Source organism: Natrix helvetica (assembly GCF_964273705.1).
Source record: "Natrix helvetica genome assembly, chromosome: 1".
NCBI classification, from domain to species: domain Eukaryota; kingdom Metazoa; phylum Chordata; class Lepidosauria; order Squamata; family Natricidae; genus Natrix; species Natrix helvetica.
Genome location: NC_138548.1, coordinates 77,062,194 through 77,087,359, shown reverse-complemented (window position 1 = coordinate 77,087,359; position 25,166 = coordinate 77,062,194). Strand labels below are relative to the sequence as shown.

General features: G+C 38.8%; 1 protein-coding gene across 5 annotated transcripts in view; it reads left to right on the top strand.

Moving 5' to 3' along the window:
- Positions 1–25,166, top strand: part of RAD51B (RAD51 paralog B) — a 363,878-nt gene that overhangs the window by 194,315 nt on the left and 144,397 nt on the right. Inside the window, exon 11 of one of the 5 annotated variants that reach the window (XM_081937735.1) lies at positions 2,494–3,104. The exons of the other annotated variants lie outside the window; for them this stretch is intronic. Coding sequence (XP_081793861.1) covers positions 2,494–2,543 — 50 coding nt within the window. The 3' untranslated portion in view covers positions 2,544–3,104. Of the gene's footprint in view, positions 1–2,493; positions 3,105–25,166 lie in introns of those variants that run through there. 5 annotated transcript variants of the gene reach the window in all.

Genomic DNA, 25,166 nt, shown 5'->3' with positions numbered 1-25,166 from the left:
AGGTAACCACTGTAGAGTGAAAGGCCTTCAGATTAGGTGCCCAGGATGCCAACTGAGTTTCAGGGCTAGACCACAATGTCACTAACTAGACAAGCTAATCACAAAGTAAAGTTCAGACACAACTCTTGGCAATTAACACAAAACCCAGGTTATCTAAGTAGCAGAGTGCTTAGCTTGAGAACAAATGATCTCAGATGGAGAGGAGTCATTGTCTGGAGGAAGGAAATAATGGCAAGTTCCTGATAAGATATTAAGGCAGGGGTTGCTTTTATTTTAATCAAGTTGATCATTTGTTTCTGGGGTGTGTTTGTTTGGTATTGTAAGCCATTCAGAATTTCTGTATTTGAGTTGGGTGAATACATGAATAGATGGGTGACTATAATTAGCAATTATATAAACTCAGAAAATAACATGAGGTTGTTCAGGCTGTCCTACTAGATGAAAACTCTGATGCACAGTTGACATTGATATATGTTAGCTTCTCCGGCCAGATTTTAATGCTGCTTGCAATGATGAAAAAAATGTGCTTTAGCTCTCCTATTAGAATTGCTATTTAAAAATTTTAAATTTAACAATCCAAGAAGAAAATTATAGTTCTTCTTGCCTTATCAATTCTTTCCTGTTTCATTATCCATATTAACAAAACACATTAATGAATTCTTGAAAAACACACTTACACACAAAATAAACATGATTAAGAAACAATCTTTATTGGAAAAACATAAGAAACCTGTTTAAACTACAGTACAGAAAAATAACTGGATGGGGAGAAACCAACTTTGCTTAAGCTATGTCAAAAAGGAGTGGTTTGGGGGTTCTGGAGGTTGATAATTTATAATTTTTTACCCATGGAATTACGTGGTTGTATTTCCCTGGACTGAGTTGGTGAGCAATTTGGGGGTCTTCCTGGACTCACAGCTGCTGCTCAAGGAGCAGGTGGCTTTCTACAGATTCGTCATCTTACTTGTTGTGTACAGGGCATATTAAGGAAAGGGATTAATTAGGACTTCCCCATAGCATGGTTTTTCTTCAGTCTCATCAGACTTTACTAGCCTGTGGAAAATATCTACCAGTTATTCTCCTTGATCTGGAATGATGCTTTTGAAAAGATGAGTGGCAACAGGTGGCTAGTGGGGCAAGTATAGCCCTCTGCCAAACCTTTTCTATGATAATTCCCATTTTCGGGAATGATATTCTCTGTAATGTCTACAGGGCCCCAACCTGAGGTGTTTCTGTAAGACTGGGATTTTTCAGCAGGCCTTTGTGGCTTGTGATTTGTGATCCCACTTCTTTATGTGTGTTATATATGTGAAGCAGCGAAGAGAGCTCTCTGCCATCTTATAGTAGTCCTTGAGTTATAACCGGTTGCTTAGCAAATGTTTGAAGTTATGAGAGTCCCCCCAAAAGCTACTTGCTACCCAGAGTCAAAGTTCCTGCAACTGCCTCCTTCTGTAGTCACGTAACCATATTTTGCATTCTCGACAGCCAGCCCACCTTTATAGCCATTTGCAGAATCCCCACAGTCACATCACCATGATTTTTCTGGAAACCAGCATTTATTTTCAGTTTCTAGCAAAAAAAAAAACCATTCCATAATGAACAATGGATTCGTGTAACACATATCCACTTACATTACATTCATTACATTACAGTTGCTTACATAATCACTACCTCCAGTTGATAATTGCTGCAAAAAAAGGTTATAAAATCAGTCATGATCACAGGATAAGCCACTTAACAACTTCTGACCAAAATTGCAGGTTCAGTTATGGTTGTAAGAGGTGGACTACCTTGTGCAGTGTTCTTCCCACTTCATTGTTATCATTCATTTCTTGGGTTCCTCTTAAATACAGTGGCAGGGAGAGGGTGAAAAGAGGATTTATTTGCTCTGTGTGGGTATGTCTTGTAGGCTCGGAAAGAAGTAAATATAAATAAAGTGGTAAATTGTATAGATTGGTGCTGCAGAATTTTGTCACACAAGGTTAGGAACTGAATCTTTTCCTTGCTGGCTAGACCAGGATGTCCTTGAGCTTTGCTGTGTAAGCAGCTAAGGGTCTATTCACACTTAAATATATTCCTTGGGGTTTTGCATATTTCCTCCAAATTTCCAGGATGCAAACAAAAATAGATCTGAGTTTCAAAAGAAACAAAAAGTATTGAAAAAGATGCACTTATGCTTTAAACAATACCCAAAGTGAAAACAAAACTAAAAAGCTGTTTTGGCTGGACTTCAAGTTCTTATGATCTTAAAGTTTGTCAGTTTAAATCTTAAACTATGTGGGAAAACCAGCTTTGTCTGTATCCGGAAAGTAAAAGTGGCAAAGAAAAACTTTGAATCTCCTCCCTTGTCTTTACCAGTCTGAACAAGAATGGAAAGTAAATAAACAACAAAAATAAATCATTTAAAGAAAAGCATTCTAAATGTCTGGAAAGTCTCTTAACTCTTTTGCCTTTTGTTTGACTTTATCCTCATGTTTCATTTCTATGATATAGAACACAGTTTGCCAGCCTCAGGCTTTGGAATACAATCACACCCTGGCTGAGAATTATGGGAATTGGGAAAATGTATTGCAAAGACTTTGCTAATTGAGTAGATGTCTCTATGCTACCGGTATGTGATTGACTAACAATATGTGTATGTTTCATCCAAAGTATAAACATGAGAAAAGTACAATAAGTTCTGAAATATTAAGGTGCCTGATCAGGAAAAGAGGCCCTGAAATTACATTGGAAATCTCAAACAAAAATATCCATTCAGTTCCTGAATCGAATGAGCAAAAGCAGTAATTTGCATTCCTTTCCTATCTTCAGTGTTGGTGATATTTTCCCTTTTATTTATCAGTGACTACTCCTCCAGAATTATTTTGTTCTTTCTCACTTTAATTATATGATAGTATTGTTGAACTGTTAAATAAAAACAATGTTTAGGAACAGAATAAAAGTTCCTTTTCCTTTCTGTGATAAGATGGTATATCTGTACTGTCTGCAAAATATATGCTGTACATCAATATGCCTTTATTTACATCATAAACAGTGGGTCTTAATGCTATTTTGATTTTTGCATTAAGAAGTAGAGGGAGGAATCTATTTTCACTTTTCTCTCTGCTCTCCACCAAAATATGACTCACACAGCTAGAAATTTCTCTAGAATAAAAATGTCTCCCCAGCACTTATTAGAGGGAGTGATCCCTTTGTTGTGCTCTCAAGAACGAATTCCTGAACCTAATGCATTGTGCTCATCTGTTTTTAGTCAAGTGTTGGAGTAAGGACTGCCATGAGTTGTCTCCAAAAGGCTTTTACATACAATGGTTGAAGATCTTATATTAATGTGATCTAGTAATTTGTGCCAGTAAGACCTCCTGGGAGTGGAAATATAAAACAGAACAATGAATTTAGGTATTTGATTGGTGAAAAACCTTCTGATCATTGTATAAAAGCCAAATAAATATATACCAAAAATATCTATATATTTTATTCAGAAATTCATTTTAATTTCTTTGACTTTGATTGTTCTTAAGTCGGTATCACTCTGCCTATTTTCTAAGGCATGCATTCTGTCTTGTGTTTTCTTACCAAGAAAACTAAAAATCCATTTGTTTGATTATTCTCCTGAATTTTGTTTTATTTATTTTATTTATTAGATGTATTTGCTGCCCACCTCATTTCGAAGCAACTCTTCATTTTAATTCCTCTGCTCCTGCCAAAAATAGCATTTTAATAGAGTTATTTTACTTTGACTAGAACAGTTGCTCCTTTATACTATATCCAAGTTAAATTCATAATCTTCATATGTTTTACTATTTCCCTTTTGGCTAATGAAATGGACATGAGTAAAGTTTGAAGATTTTTCCCAAATTGAGGAATGCAACACCTTTTTTTTTTAACCTATAACAGTGCCAGAGTGATTTATCTTTTACACCAACCCAGGTCTAATTTGGTCGCTTCAAGGAGGAACCTCTGGTCAGATTTTCCAAATTGGCCTTGCAGTACTAGAATTATGGGATACTACTTTGTAACTGCCAATAGTGCTTCAAAGGAAGCCCCTCTGGTAGCTTGGGGAAGCCTGCTTTGAGGATGAGGGCCTCTCTGATTTTCAGGGATAATGGACACCTTCCCCACTCAGTTAGTCTGAGGGCTAAAATTAGGCTTAACTGTATTAACAAATCCATTTATTTTATATTTTCTGTTCGAAGCCGTCTGAACTTTCCTTAAGTCGTAGATCAACCATTTTTAGAACGCAAACCCTTCAAGTAAACAATGCTCTGCATGGGGACCTAAGAAGCATACCTCTCTTGCACTGCTTGTCCTCTACAACAGCACCCCAAGATCCATATGGCTTCAGAAGATGTTCTGAAAGTCTTTGAAAAGTTGGCTTTCCTCTCAGACCTGGGTGTAAATTAGTTGTTGAGCCTCTCTCAGTTTTTGTTTCGTGTGCTGTGTTTATTTCTTACCGAAGTGCACAATCTTTTTCCTTTAATGTACAGAGTCAGACAACCTCTAAATTTAATAAAAATAAATATAATGTCACAAATTGAGAGATGATACCATGTCTCCTTTATATTAGATTTAGCTGAAGCAATGATGTGTTGACTTCATTGTTTGGAAGAGAATGCAGTCAGCATTATGAAATTTAAATTTGCTTCCAACAAATTATAAGAGCTGCTGGTGGGTTCATATAACTGGAGAGGCAACAGGAAATTTGCTCTGGAAGGGGCTGTGTGATCCTAAAGCCTGGGGCTGTTCCTTGCCTAAAAGATTTGAGTTCTAAAAGACTCCAGTGCCATGATGATTGATACATTCAGTTTCAGCCGCTCTTGTATTAAAAATAACTATATATAATTATTTCATTTCTCCAAGTTCTATTATTGGAATTCATTGTTTACAGGTCTGTTTTTGAAGGATAACTGGAAAATGTAGTTGGTTCAAAATATTTTCACTGTGCTGCTAACTGAGACAAGAAACATAGACGTACGTTCATTCAGCATAACTCATTATTTTCTTTACCTATTATTAAACTTATATGCTGCCCATTTCACCAGAGGCATCTTATCAATCATTCAATTAAAATGTATTACAAAACATTAAAACAATACATTGGGACCTTAAATTTAAAATTGAGTTAAAATAAAAACGACCAGGATGGGGAGAGAGAGGGAGCAAAGTGCACATGTTATGTAATCCATTAGCCACTTCCAAAATGCCAAATCCCCATTGAGGCCCAAGGCCAGTTGACATAGACATGTCTTCAAGTCCTTCACAAGGCCAAAAGGGGGGGGGGGGATATGGATCTCACCTCGGGAACATTATTCCAAACTAATGCAATTTATTTGATTTTGGTTTATGAGAATAGAATAGAATAGAATAACAGAGTTGGAAGGGACCTTGGAGGTCTTCTAATCCAGCCCCCTGCCTAGGCAGGAAACCCTACACTACTTCAGACAAATGGTTATCCAACATCTTCTTAAAGACTTCCAGTGTTGGGGCATTCACAACTTCTGGAGGCAAGCTGTTCCACTGATTAATTGTTCTAACTGTCAGGAAATTTCTTCTTAGTTCTAAGTTGCTTCTCTCCTTGATTAATTTCCACCTATTGCTTCTTGTTCTATCCTCAGCTGTTTTGGAGAATAGTTTGACTCCCTCTTCTTTGTGGTATCCCCTGAGATATTGGAACACTGCTATCATGTCTCCCCTAGTCCTTCTTTCTGTTAAACTAGACATACCCCGTTCCTGCAACCCAGTGACGTGCGGTGAGGTTTATGGCTGGTGAGGCTGGTGACGTCATCAGGAAGGCGGGGAATGGGACCACGTGTGCTGGAGGCTCAGGCTGCCTCAGCCTCCAGCACACGTGATCCCATTCCCTGCCTTCCTGAGCGTGCTCCGCCGGCTCGCGCTCCGCAGTCCTCGAAAGCGACTGGGGAACAACGAGAACCTTCCTGCCTCTGCTGGACTTTGCGCGCTCCTCGCAACTGCATATTGCAGTTGCGAGGAGTGCACGAAATCCAGCAGAGGCAGGAAAGTTCTTGTCGTTCCCCAGTTGCTTTCGTGCCTTCGTCATCCGGGAGCGCCGACAACATTTCTGCCTCCGCAGCTCCCGGGCGCGGCTGGACGGAGGTAGCCAGAATGGTGCCGAGGCAGTCCGGCGGGCGAGCGACCGAGGATCAGGCTGCCTCGCTCGCTCTTTCGTCCTCCCGGACCGCCTCGGCGTCGCTGTGGCTACATCCGTCTGGCCACGCCCGGGAGCTGTGGAGGCAGAAATGTTGTCGGCGCTCCCGGATGACGAAGGCACGAAAGCGACGGGAACAACGAGAACCTTCCTGCCTCTGCTGGATTTCGCGCGCTCCTGTCGCTTTTGCGCGACTGTCGCTTTCGCGCCTTCGTCATCCGGGAGCGCTGACAACATTTCTGCCTCCGCAGCTCCCGGGCGCAGCCGGACGAATGTATATAATATACTGACCGCACGTCCCTGCTGCAACCGTTCTTCATATGTTTTAGTCTCCAGTCCCCTAATCATTTTTGTTGCTCTTCTCTGCACTCTTTCTAGAGTCTTAGCATCTTCTTTTACCTAGACCTACATATTATATTTTATATATTATATAAATATATATTACATATTATATATTACTATATTTTATCAACCCTACCATGTTGAATATAATGTATGAAACTATCCCTTATCAATGTTTTTTTAAAAATCTGGCTTTTGGTTTTTAACCCAATTAAAGGAATTATTTTTTACATTACCTTTTCTACGTTCTAAGATCGTCATCTGAATTTCTTTCTTCAACATTATCCTCAGTTCTTTTTGAAGTGACAGACACAGTTAAACAAGAGGCCTGGGCTAAAGCTCCCTTATTTGACCACTGCCTTGGCAGCAGTTCTTCCTGTCCTTCAATAATATGTCCTCTGGAATAATTTTCATTTCATTCTTTCTGTGTAACTATTTAATACTGCATCACTGGATTCTTGCTAAGACAACTGCATAATAACATATAGTCATCATAGCAAGAGTGTAGAACCACTGTATTTTAAATAAATGCATACATTCAATCATCATTCGTACCCCCACCTTCCATACAGGAGCCCAAACAGTTTATACAGTGTTCCTTCCTCCTATTTTTGCATATAACTACACTGTGAACAGATAGATTGAATGGGCAGAATTCACAGCTGCTGTCAGTGAGGGTGAATTAGAACTGCATATTGCCAGTAACAGTCCAGCATTTTAACTGTTGTATCACATGGCTTCTCAGATAAATCAGTTTCGTTTCAAATATCTGTTCCCTTAAAATTGACCTGTAAAAAAAATCAGTCTCACTTGTGAAATTTGATTAGGCCATATATAATTGATTATATGTAAAATCTCTGTGTGCTTATACTACTCAGATTCAGAATAGGCTATGAAGCACAGTGTCAGGTTTCCGAAAGATGCCCTAATTAATTCATGAGCCTCACAGTTGACTAAATCAAGGGAGGGTTCTAGCAGCCACTACTGCCAGTTCCTTCATGGGCACGCAACATGTGTATGCTTGATGTGCGCTGCACGCACATGCGCAGTACAATAAAAATTGTTCTATGCAGAAGCCAAAAACAAGATGGCGGCCCTTACAGGGCCGCCAGGAGAACCGGTTCAAGGGCTTGGCAGGACTGGGTCACTGCTGGTTCCAGTGACTCAGGCCGCCAAACCACTACTGGTTTGGCCGAACCGGGCCGAACCTGTAGGAACCCACCCACCTAGGACGAAATAAAATGAAAACCTCAAAAAAGAGCCATTGAATCTTTTTCTAATATCAGTTAAGTGGTTTGCTTTTGATATACAGTTTAACTTTTTTGGAGAGAGATTTCCTGAGACTCTGTTGCTCTCTGAGTAAGTTTTTATGCTTGAGGTTGACTACAGATTGTCTCTGTTGGAAGTGTGACAAGCCACAGGCTAATTTAACCCATATGTTCTGGCACTACCCAGGAAAGAAGTGGGAGATTGCATAAACATTACTTTATCCACAGGATCTAACTCTTACCTTTAATCATTTAATATTTGGATATGTATCAGCCATCTGAGCACTCCCAAAGAAATACAATGACTGGATAGCTTTAATGGTTAAGAGAATAATCTCCCAATACAGGAAAGAAATGAACACCCCCAAAGAGTAAGCAGAGGTTACAAGAAATATTAGATGCTGCTTGGAAAGAAACAGCTTATAATTATTATTTTTTCATCCGTTCAGTTGTATCTGATTCTTGGAGACTGCCTGGACAGTCCATGCTGTTTTCTTGGTAAGGTTTTTCAGAAGTGTTTTACCCTCATCTCCTTCCTAGGGCTGGGAGAAAGTGCTTGGCCCAAGGTCAGCCAGCTGGCTTTGTGCCCAAGGCAAAACTGTAACTCACAGTCTCCTGATTCCTAGCCATTACACAATATTGGCTCTCAGTTTATAATTATACAATATCTTATTTGCCTAATAAGTTCAATTTAAAATGGTTCCAAGCCCCGGAGGTCAATGTTGTAAAGCAGCCATGGCCAAATTCAGCATTTAAGACTCTTTATTGCAGGGGTGTCAAACTCAAGGAGCGTGGGCCAGATCTGGCCCACGGGGTCCTTAGATCTGGCCCATGGGACCACCCTGGAAACAGCGAAGGACCGGCCCGCGGTGCCGCTGCTAGTGAAAAGGGAGCTTGGGGAGGCTGCACACAGCCCTCCTGAGCTCTGTTTTCACTGGCAGAGGGCTGCAGGAGGCCATCGTGCCCAAAAACGGAGCATGGGCGCGGCCACCCCTGAACTTCATTTTTGCGGGCAGAGGACTGCAGGAGGCTGTTGCCGCTGAAAATGGAAACTGGGAGGACAATTGTGGCCATAAATGGAGCCCGGGAGGGCCAACATGGCCAAAAATGGAGCCTTGATCAGTGAATCAGGCTGGCCACTCCTACCTGGCCACACATACTCCACTGTCTGAGGTCAAACTCAATCCTGATATAGTCTTCAATGAAATCGAGTTTGACACCCCTGCTTTATTGCACCCCACAGAACATCAATTGCCACCAAATCATAATTTTTGAAGAGACAAAAATGGCAAAATAACTACATGCACAAACTGTATATGTATTTTATTTAATTAGTGTAATCTAATTTTATGTTTACTAATTTTAAAAATTAAAGTTTTATATTTTTCTGCTGGCCCACATGCAGTTCTGTTTTTTCTTCAAAGAACCGCATTTTGGAGTGTGGCCTTGGTGTCAGTGTCCAAAAGATCAAGTATAATCTTTGACACAAAAGCAAATAAAATACTCCTGCCTTACATTTTACTCAACTTTACCAATTTCCCTTCTGCTTTTTCCCTTTCTCCTTTTCAAAAATATCAGTTGGAATTATTCTAAAAGAGAAAAGAAAAGGGAAAATGGTTCTTAATTGTAAAATACTTTAAAAATGTGAAATTTCAATTAAAAAATATTTGGTGAGGATGTTAATGTCAACTTTGTTTTCTAGAAGCATATAAATATATTGGATTTATATAACCGACTGTTTTTCTTGACATGTTTCATTCCATAACAAATTTTAATAGCAAATGAAAGAATGTAAGGTTATTTCAGCTACATCACTCATGCTCTGATTCTAATAACTTCTCCAAGAGCACTAAAATATATAGAGGGAAGCAAACCGTGCTGGTAATAATACAAATCCAAAATTTATAAAAAGGCAACAAGTTTATTAGACCAATTGAAATGTTTTTACGTTTCTCAGAACTTTTTACTTGGCAAAGCAGCTAAAAATCCAGTGGAGGAGATACTTAAAGAGAATGTTGTTTGCTTGCTATATAAGCCATGTATATAGCAGTTCATATTAATCAAGCATGGAACAAAGAATTCCTCTCTTTAACAGAAACACATGAATTCTAACTGCCAATAATGTACCTTGCATTGATTTACCACATATGTCAGTATCAGATCAGCAACTGGGACTGCTAGATAAACACATATAGAAGTATAGGTTGCAAAGCTGTGTAAATAAAATGCAGGATCAATAATGAAGAGATTCACAGCTGCTAACTATAGAGACATAAGTGCAATATTGTCTTTGTGTTGTTTTTTTTTAAATCTCTGAATATTTGGGAGTGAATCAAGGGGGCGGCTATCCAGGACACTCCATGTTTTCCAACATTTTTTTTTAAAAAAATCACATGTCTACCATATTCACTGACGTGCGGTGAGGTTTATGGCTGGTGAGGCTGGTGATGTCATCAGGAAGGTGGGGAATGGGACCACGTGTGCTGGAGGCTGAGGCTGCCTCAGCCTCCAGCACACGTGATCCCATTCCCCGCTTTCCTGAGCGTGCTCCGCCGGCTCACGCTCCGCAGTCCTCGAAAGCGACTGGGGAACGACGAGAACCTTCCTGCCTCTGCTGGACTTCGCGCGCTCCTTGCAACTGCAATATACATCCAGAAGCGGCTTTTGTGGCTAATGGGGTTTGGGCTTCCAGCCCAACATCCCCTGCCACTTCTGGACGTCTAATTGCAGTCGCGAGGAGCGCACAAAGTACAGCGGAGGCAGGAAGGTTTTTGGCGCTGCCGCCGGTTGCCCAGCTGGCACCGCCCCGCACACGCACCTCCTCCCCCTTCCTCCCCTTCCTCTTCATTCCCCAAAAGCTCTTCTCCTTACCAGAACTTAGCGGGAGCCGTGTAAAAGGGATGGGACGAAATATATATTCTTATTATATACTATTATTTCATGAAGAGAGGTGAGGCTCTGCCTCCCCTGCCTCCCCTGACCGCACGTCCCTGCATCAATTCACTTGAACACCTTTGGAAACTGTCAAACTGATCCTTCCTTATCCTAGTGTGACATTTCATCATGGAGAGGGGGGGGGCAATGACACTGAGCACAGTTCTTTCTTTCCTGGGTTTTTATTTGGAAATCTTTTAAATTCAGGCATTGAGGAATCAATAGCTGACAGTCAGTTTCCTTCATACCTTAACACTACAAAGATTGAACTGTGTAACATAAAGCCTCCTTCATTTTCATTTCAAAAGATGCCTTTCCTCCCTTGAGGGTAAAGGCTTACAGGCAAGAGCAGGAAGCGAGAGAACCTTCAGGTTTCTAACTAGAATCTAGAAGGTTAAGTCTAAAAGGAGTTAAATTCCATCACCAAGTCTGAACAGGAAAAAAAAAAAAAAGAGAAGCAGCCACAGCTGCGTGATTTGGCAGAGGCCATACCAATTGATCTATTCCCCAAAGGCACAGGAAACGTCAGCACACCACTGTATGTACACAAATCAAACCCATCCATTGAAGAAGGGTTAAACTTGCTTACTGAAGCCTGGGAATACAATGAACAATTTCAGCATCCTATTCATCCCTAGCAGATTTTAGCTCCTCTTTCATTACAGCTTCAGTTTCTGTGGTGTTTTGGCACATCCTTTGCGAGAGAGAAAGAGAGAGGATTCAGGAGAAACTCATTAGTATCCCTCTGGACTCAGTCCTTTTATCTATCGCTTTTTCTTATCCATTGCTTTTGAAACTGGCCAAGAAGCCAAGGATTACATGGCTGTGATTAGTGGGATATCTTCACTATATTTTTGAAAATTATGATTAACTAGAGAAGCATGCTAACTTGAAAACCAGTTCTTTACCCACCAAAGGAATGGAAATACTTCCTTACCAGCTTCATTTAATGTCCGCTGCATACAGTACTTTTATGCAAAGATGTCTCTCAATTTTAATTTGCAGGAATTGATCTATTTTTTTAAAAAAAAAACACAGTTCTTAAGATGCAATATAAAATTCACTGAAGAATAATTGGATTAATTAATTGATTTCACTGCTGTGACTTTCCTCTGAGGAAAGAATTTTTATTTTCTGCCCATTTTCAGATAGGTTTGAGGGCTAATAATCAGTAAATATGTGTAGGAATATCATTTGCATGAAGCTGCTTTCTTAAAGTCATTCAGAAAAGAAACTGAATTTTTACAGAAAAAAGCCCCAGAGGGGGCTTTCAACCTTTTCTTTCACAGTCCCATGGACATATATAGAAGTTCTACATATTTACATGCATGCACAAATTCAAGCATTGCATATTGCTTCTAAGATTTTCTGAATTTTTCCATTTTTTAAAAAATGTGATGAGAGACTTGGCAAAAAGTCCACATATTGATGGAAATGGGGGAGAGTAGCTTTCCAATCAACTTGATTAAAATCACCCACTACAAGAAAAGCACTCTCTGAGTAAATAGTTTGTAAGTTACAGATGGTATGATAGAGAATATTCAGAGCCTCATCTCTGTTTGCACAAAGAGGAATATACACAGCTGTAATAATGATAACAGAAAATTCCCTAGGCAGATAGAAGGGTCGGCATTTGATAGTCAAAAGATCAGCATCAGGAGAGGACAAAGACAATTTAGAGGTTGTCCTTCTTATGACGACAATTGAGCCTAAAATTTATGTTGCTCAGTGAGACATGGAAGATTTAGTGTTGCCGCATGCAGAAACAAATTTATATGCAAAATATAAGAAAATATATCTAGCAATTTGTCATTTAAAGGAAGATGTGGAGAGCAAAGAGAAACAGATTTCAACAGTAATTAGTGCAGTTCCAGTAGTGTTCCAATATCACAATACAAGGGAGAAAACACATTCTAGGCCTGACCATATGTGTCTGGCCTTTTGCACACATGGGGATAAATTTTTCTTAATTCAGATGGATTTCTGAGTTGGCTTTCCTTGCTTTGGAATGTAGTATTAAAAGCAATAAACTGATGTGAAGTTGTGGTTTAAAAGTTGTACATTCTGTTCAGTTTCCTTGAAAATAATTCTTAATGCAGGTTAATATCAGGGTTGTAAGTCCAGGAAAACATTATATTAGAACAGCTTCTAATTTAGCTGTTAATACAAACGAAACAGAGAGAGAGAGGGAGGGACGGAGGGAGGAAGAGAGAGAGAGAGAGTGTGTGTTTTGCTACCAGAAAAGGCAGGAAGCCTTGTTGTCTTTAGCTGCACTTATGCTAAATTGTGAAGAAGATCAAAGCTTTGCACTATAACATTTCACCAGTACTAACTGGCTAAACTCAATATTTTTAAGACTAAAATAAGGCAGAGGAAATTTATAGGAAACTTGCCTCATTGTAATTATTAGTGAGGCAAAAACAGTTTAAAGATTCTTTTCCTTTGAATTTCTTGTCACCCTGTCTGTTCCATATAATTGGCTTTTAGTCAGATTGATTTAGTAAACTGTATATTAAGCTTTGAGGGAGGGGGAGGGTTTCCAGCAAGGTGAACAGCAGATGAATGCTTAAACAGACAAGTAATATTTATGGTCAAGAGCAGGTCAACATCTACACTTAATGTGGATGGCCTTTTAAAAATATAGCCCTATAATGAGAGCCTCAAAAATATGATTATTTATATTGCAAATTACCCTAAACCCCAAAAGTAGAAAATATATTGGCTGCATCTGGGGAGATGGCAAACCTCCTTGGAAATTTGATTAACCTGACTGCACAATATTTGAGATTTTGGAAAAATAAATGCAAAGACATGTTATAATATGGCCATTGTGGTTGCAAAATTACTGTATTTTTCGGAGTATAAGACTCACCGGAGTATAAGACGCGCCAAGATTTTGAAGAGCTAATTTAAGAAAAAAAGCTTTTGCACTCTACAGACCTCCCAAACCCTCATGCTTCATTTTTTGTGAAAAATGGGGCAGGTGGAGAGTTTGACAGCCCTCCAAAGTGCAAGGGCAAGCATACCCTTTAGGAGGCTTGTAGAGTGCTCCTGGAGACTGGGGGGGGGGGGAGCAAAAAACCGCCAGTTTTTCGCTCATTTTTGCCTTCCCCAGCCCCCAGGAGCACTCTACAAGCCTCCCAAAGCTTCTGCAGGTCCATATACAGTATGTGAAGGGGGCGGGGTTTCGGGAGGCCAAAAATGCTATATTCAGTGTATAAGAAGCACACAGATTTTCACCCTCTTTTTTTGGGGGGGGGGGAGAGGAAGTCTTATATTCCAAAAAATACTGTAATAGCACTTAGACTTATATACTGCTTCGCAATGCTTTACAGACCTCTCTAAGCGGTTTACAGAGTCAGCATGTTGTCCCCAACAATCTGGCTCCTCATTTTACCAACCTTGGAAGGATGGAAGGCTGAGTCAACTTTGAAACAGTGAGAATCAAACTGCTAACAGTTGGCAGTCAGCAGAATTACCTTGCAATACCGCATTTTAACCACTGCGCCACTATGGCAAGCGTAACCTTAGTATGTCCCTTCCTTTTATCTTCTTCTCGACTCTGTTCCTCCCACTGCTTGTTTTTGTCTTCCCTGGCTTCAGGATAAATGTTGGAAAATTGCATTCAGCTTTTTAACTTCATCCTTATTGCCTTTGGTTTGGTTGCCCTTTGCTGAGTAACTATTTTGATGGGGCCATCAGATAGCTACTTGTTTGTTCTCTTTGGCTTTTGACATGTCACATACTTTCCAGCAATTTCTATGATGTTACCTTGGATCGCTTGCCATTGTTCATTTTGATCTTTGCCTTCTAAATTCAGTGGTTCAAACGTATTATTAACTTCTAGGCCATACATAGGTGAGATGTTCCTCACATTGAATTTTTTGGGGAAAGACGAATTTTTTGAGGAAGATACATAGAAGATAAATCCCAGAATGAATTAGTTTCCAGAACAAGAGAACTATTTTAAGTAAAAGTTAATTAACATAAGTTGGCTCAGCAACTTAGGCATAGAGATTTTAAGTTCTCAATTACAAAGTTAAATGCTGTCATATTTGAAATAAGCAGAAATAGACAGAGCCCTTTTTGAAATCTATTCATAAAAAAGAGTAACTTATTATATAAGCAAAATATTGGAGCTGAACCCATTCTAGGAAGGTAGAAGAGACAATTACGAAGAGACAATTTCCCCAAAAGTAATAATGCTAGAAGAAAGTTTAAAATGATTTACGTTAAAATTTAATATCTCATTATTCAATATCTATAGACCTGCTGATTAATAAAACTAGAGTTATATGAGAGAACTGGTAATTCTGTACTCTGAATTCTTGTATTATTGTAACAAAAGCACTTTATATCTGTTTCTATATACACAAGTTTGGGAATAAAGGTATTTTCAGACAACCAGTTCTTGCCTTTAAACACAGTCAGATTGAAATTGCGGTTTTGTACTTCTGTTGTAACCTAATGAATGTATCACTTTTTATCTGCCTAGCTGGAAATATTTGCTGACTAAGATGACCAATCCGTGTTTTCATTGTGCTCCAGACTGACCAACTGATTGTTTTTCTTGCTGGTTATTCACAGATGCCCCGTCCTCTATACCTGACAGGTCCTAGACATTGGCCAGTTCTGGAACTGAAAAAATAAAACCAACTCACAAACCTATTCGCCTTGTTCCACAAAGGCCAAACATCTAGTTAGTGGTTTGCTTCTTTCTACTTGCACCTCTGTGCAGTTAGATGATTGAAACACATTCTGTGGAAGTCAGGCCCAAGCCCAGAAATAAGACAATGATATTCAATCAAGTTTAATCTTTATTTGTTTATACCAATGGACGGAATCTTGCCAAACTAAAGCTATAACTTTCTAAGCTGTTAGATATATCCTGAAAGATTCTAGAGTGTGGTTACCTGAACCTTTTCCCCCCTCTACCCTCCAGCTTTGCACTGCACAGTGATCCAGGTCTTTTTCCTGGAAAGTGCTGAGTTGGTAAATCCTCCCCCTCTGCTGATGCATTTGCATGTTCCATCACAATGGGGCTATCTTGGTAGACACTTTAGTTCAGGGATGTGTCAAACTCATGTTGTCACGGCAGCATCATGTGACGTATCTCGACTTTTCCCACCTTCACTAAACTGGGTGTGGGCGTGGCCAGTGTGTGACGCATCTGACCCGCAGGCCGCAAGTTTGACACCTCTGCTTTAGTTGGTTTAAAATACAGTGATTCATCTGCCAACTGGTAATAAGGAATTGGGCTGACACTGATGATACTACCACTGCCCTGGTTATCAATTTACTTTGTGATCCAATTCAAGTGCCTGGTTATCACCTATAAATCCCTACCTGAATAGGGGTCCTCAATAATTTCAGAAGAGTCTCTCTGTGCAAGCTTTATCATTGTTCCCATTCTTTAAGTGGTAGAAGGAGGGATGCCAAAGGACACCCCACATGAAGTCATTGTAATTTGGAGAAATTCCTTAATGACTGCCCTCACATTCCAGAAAGGTTTTCTTGCATAAGGGGAAGCCTTCAGGAAATCACTTTTCATTTCAGAGGGAATCAGGATGCTAATGGTGACAGAACTGCTTTTGGCTAATTTAAAATTAAGATTCTGTACTTATATAACCATAAAATGTAATTATATATGACTGACTGCAGGAACGATAGTGAGCCGAACGTTAAACAATTCTGGAATAATCTTTACTTTACTTTACTTTTACTTTATTTCGTATTTCTAGACCGCCCCCTCTCCCAAAAGGGACTCGGGGCGGTGTACAGTCAGGCTAAAACACAAATAGGATGCATATCAATAAATATACGTTGTACAATTTATGTGAATTGGATATTTTCCTGGTATGGTGAAATTGTCATCTGCAAGAGTTGTACCTTTCATTGAATAATGGGAATTTGTGTAAGTCTGCACCATTGTAAAATTTTCACTAAATAAATATTTTGTACTATGTCAGATTTAGGAAGTTAGCCGATTGTGACCATGCTTAAATGTTGATGTTAGCTATTAATAATGTGGTTGTATTTAATACATTAAAGTGGATTACACTGAATTTGATTTTTCCAGGTAATGCATAAGGATTTGTGAGGCTGCTCTTATAATCCAAGAAGACATATGAGGAAAAATATTACTATTTACAGTCAGACTGTTGAGTGCAGCAGCGCCTGTAGGGACAAGTAGTGAACCTCTGGACACTTGGCAATTAATTTTGTTGCTGAGCCATTTTTTGCTACATGCAAGGCAAAAGCCAGCAAAGAAAAAAAGCTTGAGAGAGATCCAAAATAGCTCTCACTATTAAATAAAATGCAGGCAGGAAATACAAGTTTCCTTTTGTCATAGTTTTTTTTTTCAGCTGTCTCCCCACAGCACACTCCCCCTTCTCCATACATACACAATTAGAGATACAAATAAACCTTCCATCAACTGCCTACAATTCCCTCTCTAATTATGTAGCATCCATTCAAGCAGAAAAGAAAAACTGCTCTGATGTTAACTACATATATTACTGTTTTGGTAATCTATGATTTGTTTCTTTAGCTAAATATATAGTTTAGTTAAATAAATAATTGAACAATAAGTGCATTGTTTCCAAATGTTGGGGGAGGTTTTTTTTTATGATACCACATATTGCACATGAACATATTCCACAATCCACTTTAGTACAATTTTCATAGTTCTATTATCATCTTAATATTTCTTTTCTGGAAGCATTCAAACTTAATCGTCCTCATTGCTGGAAGTTTTTTCCCCATTTGTCATACCTTTCAAAGGCTTCAGCTGTGGAGAATTTGAATAAATTGATCCTAACTGGTTATTTTAAAGATTGACCAAAACTTAAATTGCATTGTTTGCTATTCAGAAGAGGTGAACTCAAATATAGTTTGCCAATTGAGTATCTAGATCGGGGTCCTCAAACCTTTTAAACGGGGGGCCAATTCACCGTCCCTCAGACTTTTGGAGCCTCCTGGACCAGTGGGGTGGTCATGGCCAATTTAACAGTCCATTGAACAATACAGGCAAGTTAAACTTTAATTTGTTTTGCTCCTGGTGGTGTTTTATTTGTTTTTGTTTGCATGTTGCTCTTTTGGTTGCCTTTCTTTTTACTAGATCATTTTTTCAGTTGTTTAGGAGTCTAGTGGTCCACTTCAGGAAACTCAGTTTTGCAGCAATTATTCTCAGCCCCAAGGAGCTTGAGAAATCTGTCTCTCTGTCTCTCTCTCTCCTTCTATCTGTCTCTCTGTCTCTGTCTCTCTTTCTACCTCTCTCCTTCTGTCTGTCTCTCTGTCTCTCTTTCTCCCTCCCTCCCTCTCTTTCTCTCTCTATCTTCTGGAGGCGGTGGAGGTGAACAATGGGCCTTTTTGCCCATTTTTGACCTTCTGGGGAATCTGTGTTCCCCGTTTTTCACACACACACCATTTCCAGAAGCAGGCCTAGAACTTGCAAAAATGGCTTGTTTTTTGGCTGCAAATGTGCCATTTTTGCCTGTTTTTCTGCCTCTTGGGGCATCTGTACACCCTGTTTTTCACCTCCTCTACCTCAAGAATGTCTCTTCAGGCCAAAATTGTTGGCCTTACCTTTCAGTTCCAGCCCACGGGGCTCGCGAAGGTAAGTCTTTCACTGGGCGATAGGGGGGTGAGCTATGTGGGCGGGGCAACCTTGTGGTCCTGTGCGGGCTGGATTAATGGCTTTGGCGGGCCTGCATGTGCACCCCCTGGGCCGTAGTTTGAGGACCCATGATCTAGATGATCAATATTATCAGGAGAAATGTGAAAAGGAAGAGTGAGTTGGGTCTACACATTATTGTAACTATATACAATTTGCCACTGGGACGTGAATTACTGTATATGGTAGGTTAGGTCTTTCAGCTGGTTCTCTAAGTTAGAAATATGGGTGTGTGGCAGAAAACAAGAATTTAAGACAAAAGATGAGATGGTGAAAATGACTGAGAAAAGTGTCATGTTGAGAAGAAGTAGAGAGTCTCACTATAGCATTGTCAACTGTACTCCATTTCTATTAAAATAGAGGCTCACGATCACATTTTTGGGCCTTAGCGATTACTGTTACAATAAAAATAAAATTCAACTAAGGAATAATGTGGCTGGGCAAATCTTCAAATGTTCCAATGAAAATTCAAACACTTGCTTGATGAACCAATGTAACCCTTTTGTTCCTAGAAACATGTTGCCTTGCCGGGCTCTGCTCTGCTCTGACAAAAACTCCAGCAAACAGTGCCAGAGGGCACCGTGCTTTTCCCAAGCTTTGATGAGCAGTGCTGATGCGCCAATCAGTCCTAATTCCCACAGTGCTGTCTTATGTCTAAGGATATTTACCCATGTAGTAGGGCTGTATTATTCTTCTCATCTTTTCTACTACCTTCTTCCATTGGTATCTTATGGTTCTATTGCTTTGTTGTTTCTATGTACACTGAGGGCTTACATACTGGAGACAAATTCCTTGTGTGTCCAATCACATTTGACCAATAAAGAATATCCTGTTCTATGCTTTTCCCTCACCAAAGTTGGAATATGTTTCTGCCCCGATTGCAGAAACCTAGACTCCCAGAATTCTCTAGCCAGCATGGCTGGGGAATTCTGGGAGTTGAAATCCATTCATCTTAAAATTGCCAAGGTTGAGAAACACTGCTTTGAGGAGCAGGGAGCTGAAAATGGGTGATATATAGAACAGAGAAAGCACTTAAGACCGCTTACATATCTATATCCAGTAATAAATGGATATATTATCATCAGAAAGATTTGTCAGTTTGGGGGGTGGGAGGAAGGTCATAGTTTTTTGTTCAAAAACAAAAGAATGGTCATCCTTTCACTGAACAACAACCAATTTCAATAACCTCTGAAGTTCCTATTTGCATTGTATGTTGGTGCATTTTTTAAATTACCAAAAGAAATTTGCCAGAGAAAAGATTTGTTTACAAGAATGAATTGATGGTTTAACCTAAGTCAGTTAAGCTTAATTCTAGGCACAGTGCCCATATCCTTTGCCCTCCTGACCTCTTTGTTTTTTGCTGGCAACCCTCATTGTGCTTCTCTTGCTGTTTCTCTTTCACCATGTAGCTTCTCCTTCAAGTTTGGGCCATCATACACCCCATTGTTTTATCTTGTTACCTCTCCCATCCTTGTGCCTCCTTATTGTTTTCTTGATTGTGCCCTGCCTAAGTGAAGGGGTTCCAAAGAATCTGGAGCCAGGCCTTTGAGCCTGAGTAAATATTTTTTTTCATGGCACTCTTTGCCTGTTCACTCTTATCATCATGCAAGGTGTTAGATGGATTAAACCTTTCAATCCCATGATTTAATGAGGGTCATCTTGAAGGAACAGGCCCAAGAAAGCTTGACCTCTGATTTCAAAACAAAGACCTTAGTTTTGCTGCTGAAATATCTCATAAGGCAATTTAAGCAATCATGCCACAGGTCTGTTGTTGGTTTTTTAAATATACTAAACCAATGTATTCTTCATATTATTGTTTGCATAAATCATCATATAGGAATTGACTATTATGAGATTACTATGAAATACTGCTGACATATTAAAACATGTTACACAAACACTTTCATGATTCCCTAATATTGACATTTTCTATGTCCTTACAAGAGGTTAATATTGGGGGTCATGAGAAAGAGGGAGCAGCACAATCTTATTTAATAAAACTATAAGAGATCCAGATGCCCATCTGATTATAAGACTTGACTCAACAAGCCTTGTTTAAATTACTGATGATTAAAACTGAATCAAGAAAAAAGCTTGCTATGCAATTCTGGTGTACAAGAAATTGTGAATATGCTAAGAGACAGGGTTGTTGACCCAATTGCCAGGACAATTGAAGATATATATTTTGTCTTTCTCGCCCTCTCCGGTAAAGGCATAAGATGACTTTGATTTCTTTCTGTAGAGTCCTATAGATACTACAGAAAAAAAGATATAATCATTTTTATTACATTTATTTTTAAATGCTTGCTTCACAATGCTTCTGAGTTTACAAAGATGACTTCCAAAAAGGGAGACGGGGAATCCATTTTGTTTGATGAATTCTATTCATTTAATAAACAAATAAAGTTGAGTAAAAACCAATCAATTTTCTAGAGCATTTTTTTTGTTCCTTTGGAAACATGAAAGTTTTAAAATTGGAATAAGAAAATAACATCACATGGTCCCAAAGCAAGACCCATCTATGCCATATTCTTCTTTTAAGAGTCCCTTGTAGACTATAGGGGAGCAAGCGGTTGGATTAATCCAATCCAAAAGTCTTTACTTTTGTTTGGGCTTTATTTTGTTTATGGGATGCACTTTGTGTCATTCTTTTTCAATCAGAAGAGGAAAGGCATTCTGTTTATGAAATACATGTATTAGGAGGAAAATCAACTGCAATGCGGTATATTGATGGGTTGATCCCAAGATTATGACTTTAAAAAACACAAAGCACTAGGTCAAATTGGACTGCACCGGTCTCTGTCACCTAGCATGGGCTACAGGGGAGATCATCATGTGGCTTTAATTAATTTTGAGTCTTTTCTTGAAACCAATTTACCCAGCACAAAGCAGGTAGTGTTCTGAAAGGCAGCTTTGAGAGGACTGACTGTTACTGATAAACCACTGGATTTCTGGGCTGAGTCTTTCTGAATGGTTGACAAGTCTAATTAAATGGGTTCTGTTAAGTGCTTGTTTAAGAAGAGGCTTTCTATTATATGTTAAACCTTTTCATTGACCATCAAGCATAATGTCTTTCTAATAAACTATTTTGAAATTCTCTGTTCACTTTTTTTCTGGGAAAAGTAAGCAAGACAGAATAATTTCCTTTGTAATAGAAAACCGTACCATCCAGATGACATGAAATGTCTAACTTTCAGGCTTTCTCCTTTCAGAAAATCTCTGCTATTCTTGCAGAGCTATTCCAGAAAAAAATATTCCAAACTCTTTTTTATTATTATTATTTTAAAATGATTACATTCCTAATAAAGCCTATTTCTATAGTTAAATAATGTGTCTAATGTTTCATACATAGGACACAATTTCAGCCTTTTATCGTCTTCGGTGTCCTAAATTTCATGTCACAGTTGAAAAAGACAATTGAAAGACAGCAGGATAGAAGCAAACAACAGGAAAGATAAGGCAGAGAAAACACTAAAAGATGCCTCCATATCTTGTTCCACTGTATAATCCGAGACAATTTAATACTCAAAGAAGTGCAGTTTCCCTCCTATGTTTGTTTATATTCCAAGGGGTATAGCTTTTGAATTTTCTCTCAATAGCTTATACAGTACTAAACACTTAAATCATACTCCAAACCAGCATGAGACAAATCTTAATTTCTGTTTTTTTCTTAAAATAAAAACCTGCAAAGAAGCCAATGTAAGATCAAGAATTCTTTTCACCCTCATTCAAATTTGTGTTCAGGTCAGTGCTCATCCAATGGCTTGTTACAACACTGCATCTGCCCCGCCCCATCCCCCCATATTTGAGGATCTGATTTGCCAAACAACTGTGTTATTTCTGTCTTGAAATAAATTAGTCTTTCTGTTTTGTGTCTTATAGCACTTCCCAAAACACAGCTGTGCATTAATCCAACAATACAGATTGCTGGGTGGAATTAGGAAGGCGAGGGAAGTGGGTACAGTTAATACCTAACAGCATATTACAAGGTATTACAAGAACAATCTTCGTCCACTGTTCAAAGATATGGGCTATGGTGTCTAAAATTACTAAGCTGCCATTATCTGAGAAGAATGCTAGAGGCTTCTACTTTTCTAGCATTTTGGTTCCAAGCAACAGAAGGAGAATACTAGAAATGTAAAACACAGTGAATAGGCACCAGTCATCCATTACCTAAACCTTTTCACTCTGCTTCAAATCACAAGAATATTTTTTTCTACTTCTAGCTAGGCTGGAAAATTACAATGCAGCACACTTTTAAAATCAGTTATGCAGAAAATGCTTTGCCAGGAAAAGAATGTAACTTTTTAAAAACATATAATTAAAAAAACAACCTTGGATAAAGAAACCTACCTTGAACATAACTATTGGGCAAGGCAGGAGGTCTAATAAAGGAGATAAGGAGAAAAGCAGCTGGGGGCATGGAAGGGGAACTAGGAAAGGAAGTAAAAATCTAGTCAACAATGACTTAAAGGCAGGGAGCACAATTTGTGTGGGGTCATACTCCACCTTTTAGAGAAGTACAAGAGGGCATAAAAGAAAATATGTCTGGCCCTGACAAAGAAATGAAATCAAATACAAGACTGATGAGGACCACATGGGATTCAGAGGTTGTATCCCTGGCTTAAAAAAAAGAAGTGGGTGGAGAAGTGAATAGAGATGTAGAAATTATTTTTGGAACAATAGTTTAACTGCATCATAATTTTTGGAGTTTTGGGGGTGTTTTGCTTTTGTCTTAGCCTCCTTAGGTGATTCTATAGAGGACATAGGAAATGGCCTTGAAGGAAAGAAGGAACAGCCATTTTCAAGAAAACAATCGCATAGGCAGATCTTGAGTCCATTCCAAGATACTAATTTCAGAAAATATCTCAGGCCTTTCCTAATTAACCCAAAGTGAAGGAAGGGGAACCACAACCAGACTTCCAAGATTCCCATAATTGTTCCCATAGCCGTTCCAACAAAGATACTTTTAGACATGTAAAGCATTGGTTTCTTGGTCTGGTCTACTTTTATTAGCCCTTCAAAGTAGTCAGACAAGAAGTACAATCATGAGTAATGACACTACCTTTATTGTAAGGTTACAGTAATTATAGTCTTGCAAATCTGAAAATAGTTCTCCCCTCCTCTACTTTTTACTTGCATAAAACTAGGGAGGGTCTTCTTCTGAAATGTTTCCCATGCCCCTTCTGTTTCTATAGACTGAGATACATTTGATATGACAGTTATTAGTCTTTGGCTCTTGCTCCTGTTTTCTAAAATCATACTCACATACCATTATAACTTTATAGAGCTAACAGAACCAAAGATAACCATAATTAATTGCTTAGAGCTTTTGTCTCTCAGCCCAATCTACCGCACAGGAATTTTATTGTGATGAAAAATTGGGAAGATAGTGTTAAGTAGGCTCTTTAGATTCTTGTAGGAAAGGTGGTCTATAAATCTAGCAAAGTTAAATAAATGCACAAATAATGTTATGCATCTAGCCATTCAGTTAAAGAAATATGAACTTAGCCATTCAGTTATACTTGATCCCCAAGTCTCAGGAATACATATGCTCTTCCCTCCCATGTACCCGTTCCCCTCAGATCTTCTCGACCAACTGCCATTGGTAATGAGAGAATAGACTGTTGACATTTTGTTTTCTGCGCTATGCTCAAAGGCTGAGTTGACATGCCAAGTTAGAAGAAAACTACTAGTGTATGATATGTGGTGGCCCTGTTGCTATCGATACTACTCTAGTTTTTCTGCTTCAATTTATTGCAGCAGACTGATTTCCTTCCAAGGTAAGATATAAGAAAGCTTCACAGATCTTTGCCATCATTTTTTTTTGTATAAAGTTTTTTTATTTTTTCATTTTCATAATATATAACCACATGTATACTATTACATAGCCCACATCGTATTGTATTATTAAACGTTTACATCAATTCATCTTACCATCAACTCCCAAAAACAATTATTGGCTCTTCTGCTCTCCATACACCATATTTGTACCTTATCCATCACTTTCTTCTCCTTTTCTCCTCCTCCTCCCTACCTCCTTTCTTCCCTCTGTTGTCCTTCTCCTCTCTACCTCCCCTTCCTCTCTCCTTCTCCTCTCTTCTCTTTCCACTCCTTCTTTTTCTCCCCCACTCCCCCCCCCCCGGCTCTTTCTCCTATCCCTCTCTTCTTCCCTTACCTTTCTACTCTACTTCACACTCTTCATCTTATTTACTTGGTGTCTTTCAGCTTCTGAGCAAGCTCCATTTTATGTTGATGGTATTTATAATTCCTTTTCAGTATACATATTTAATTTTGACATATATCTTCCTCCTTTAAAAAAGAGAGAGAGAGAGGGAAAAAAGTATACATATATAGTAATTGTACTTTTAATCCACCTCCCCAGCCTAATTTTGGCCGAGATGGTTACAATAGTTTCCCATTATAAGTATATTTCATGTTCCGTCTCCATTTTTCCATATCTTGGTTTAGGTTACCCTTAATTGTCTATAAATAACAATCCCTGCTGTTCAATGTTCATTATAATTCCCTTAATCTACCATATAGAATAACAAGTGGTACACCTCTCACTTTGTTTATCATCTTAGAAGTTCTATATATGTCCATGTTTTGTATATTTTAACCCATGCTTAATTGTCCTTCCATTGTCATATTCAATCAATTAGCAACTCAGTTTTATTATCATGTATAAAAGTGAATCACAAACCTCTGTTTTACAATCTCCCCATATCAGTTTCATATTTGTCCATATTCCATATATTTTAATCTTTATTTAATTATCTTT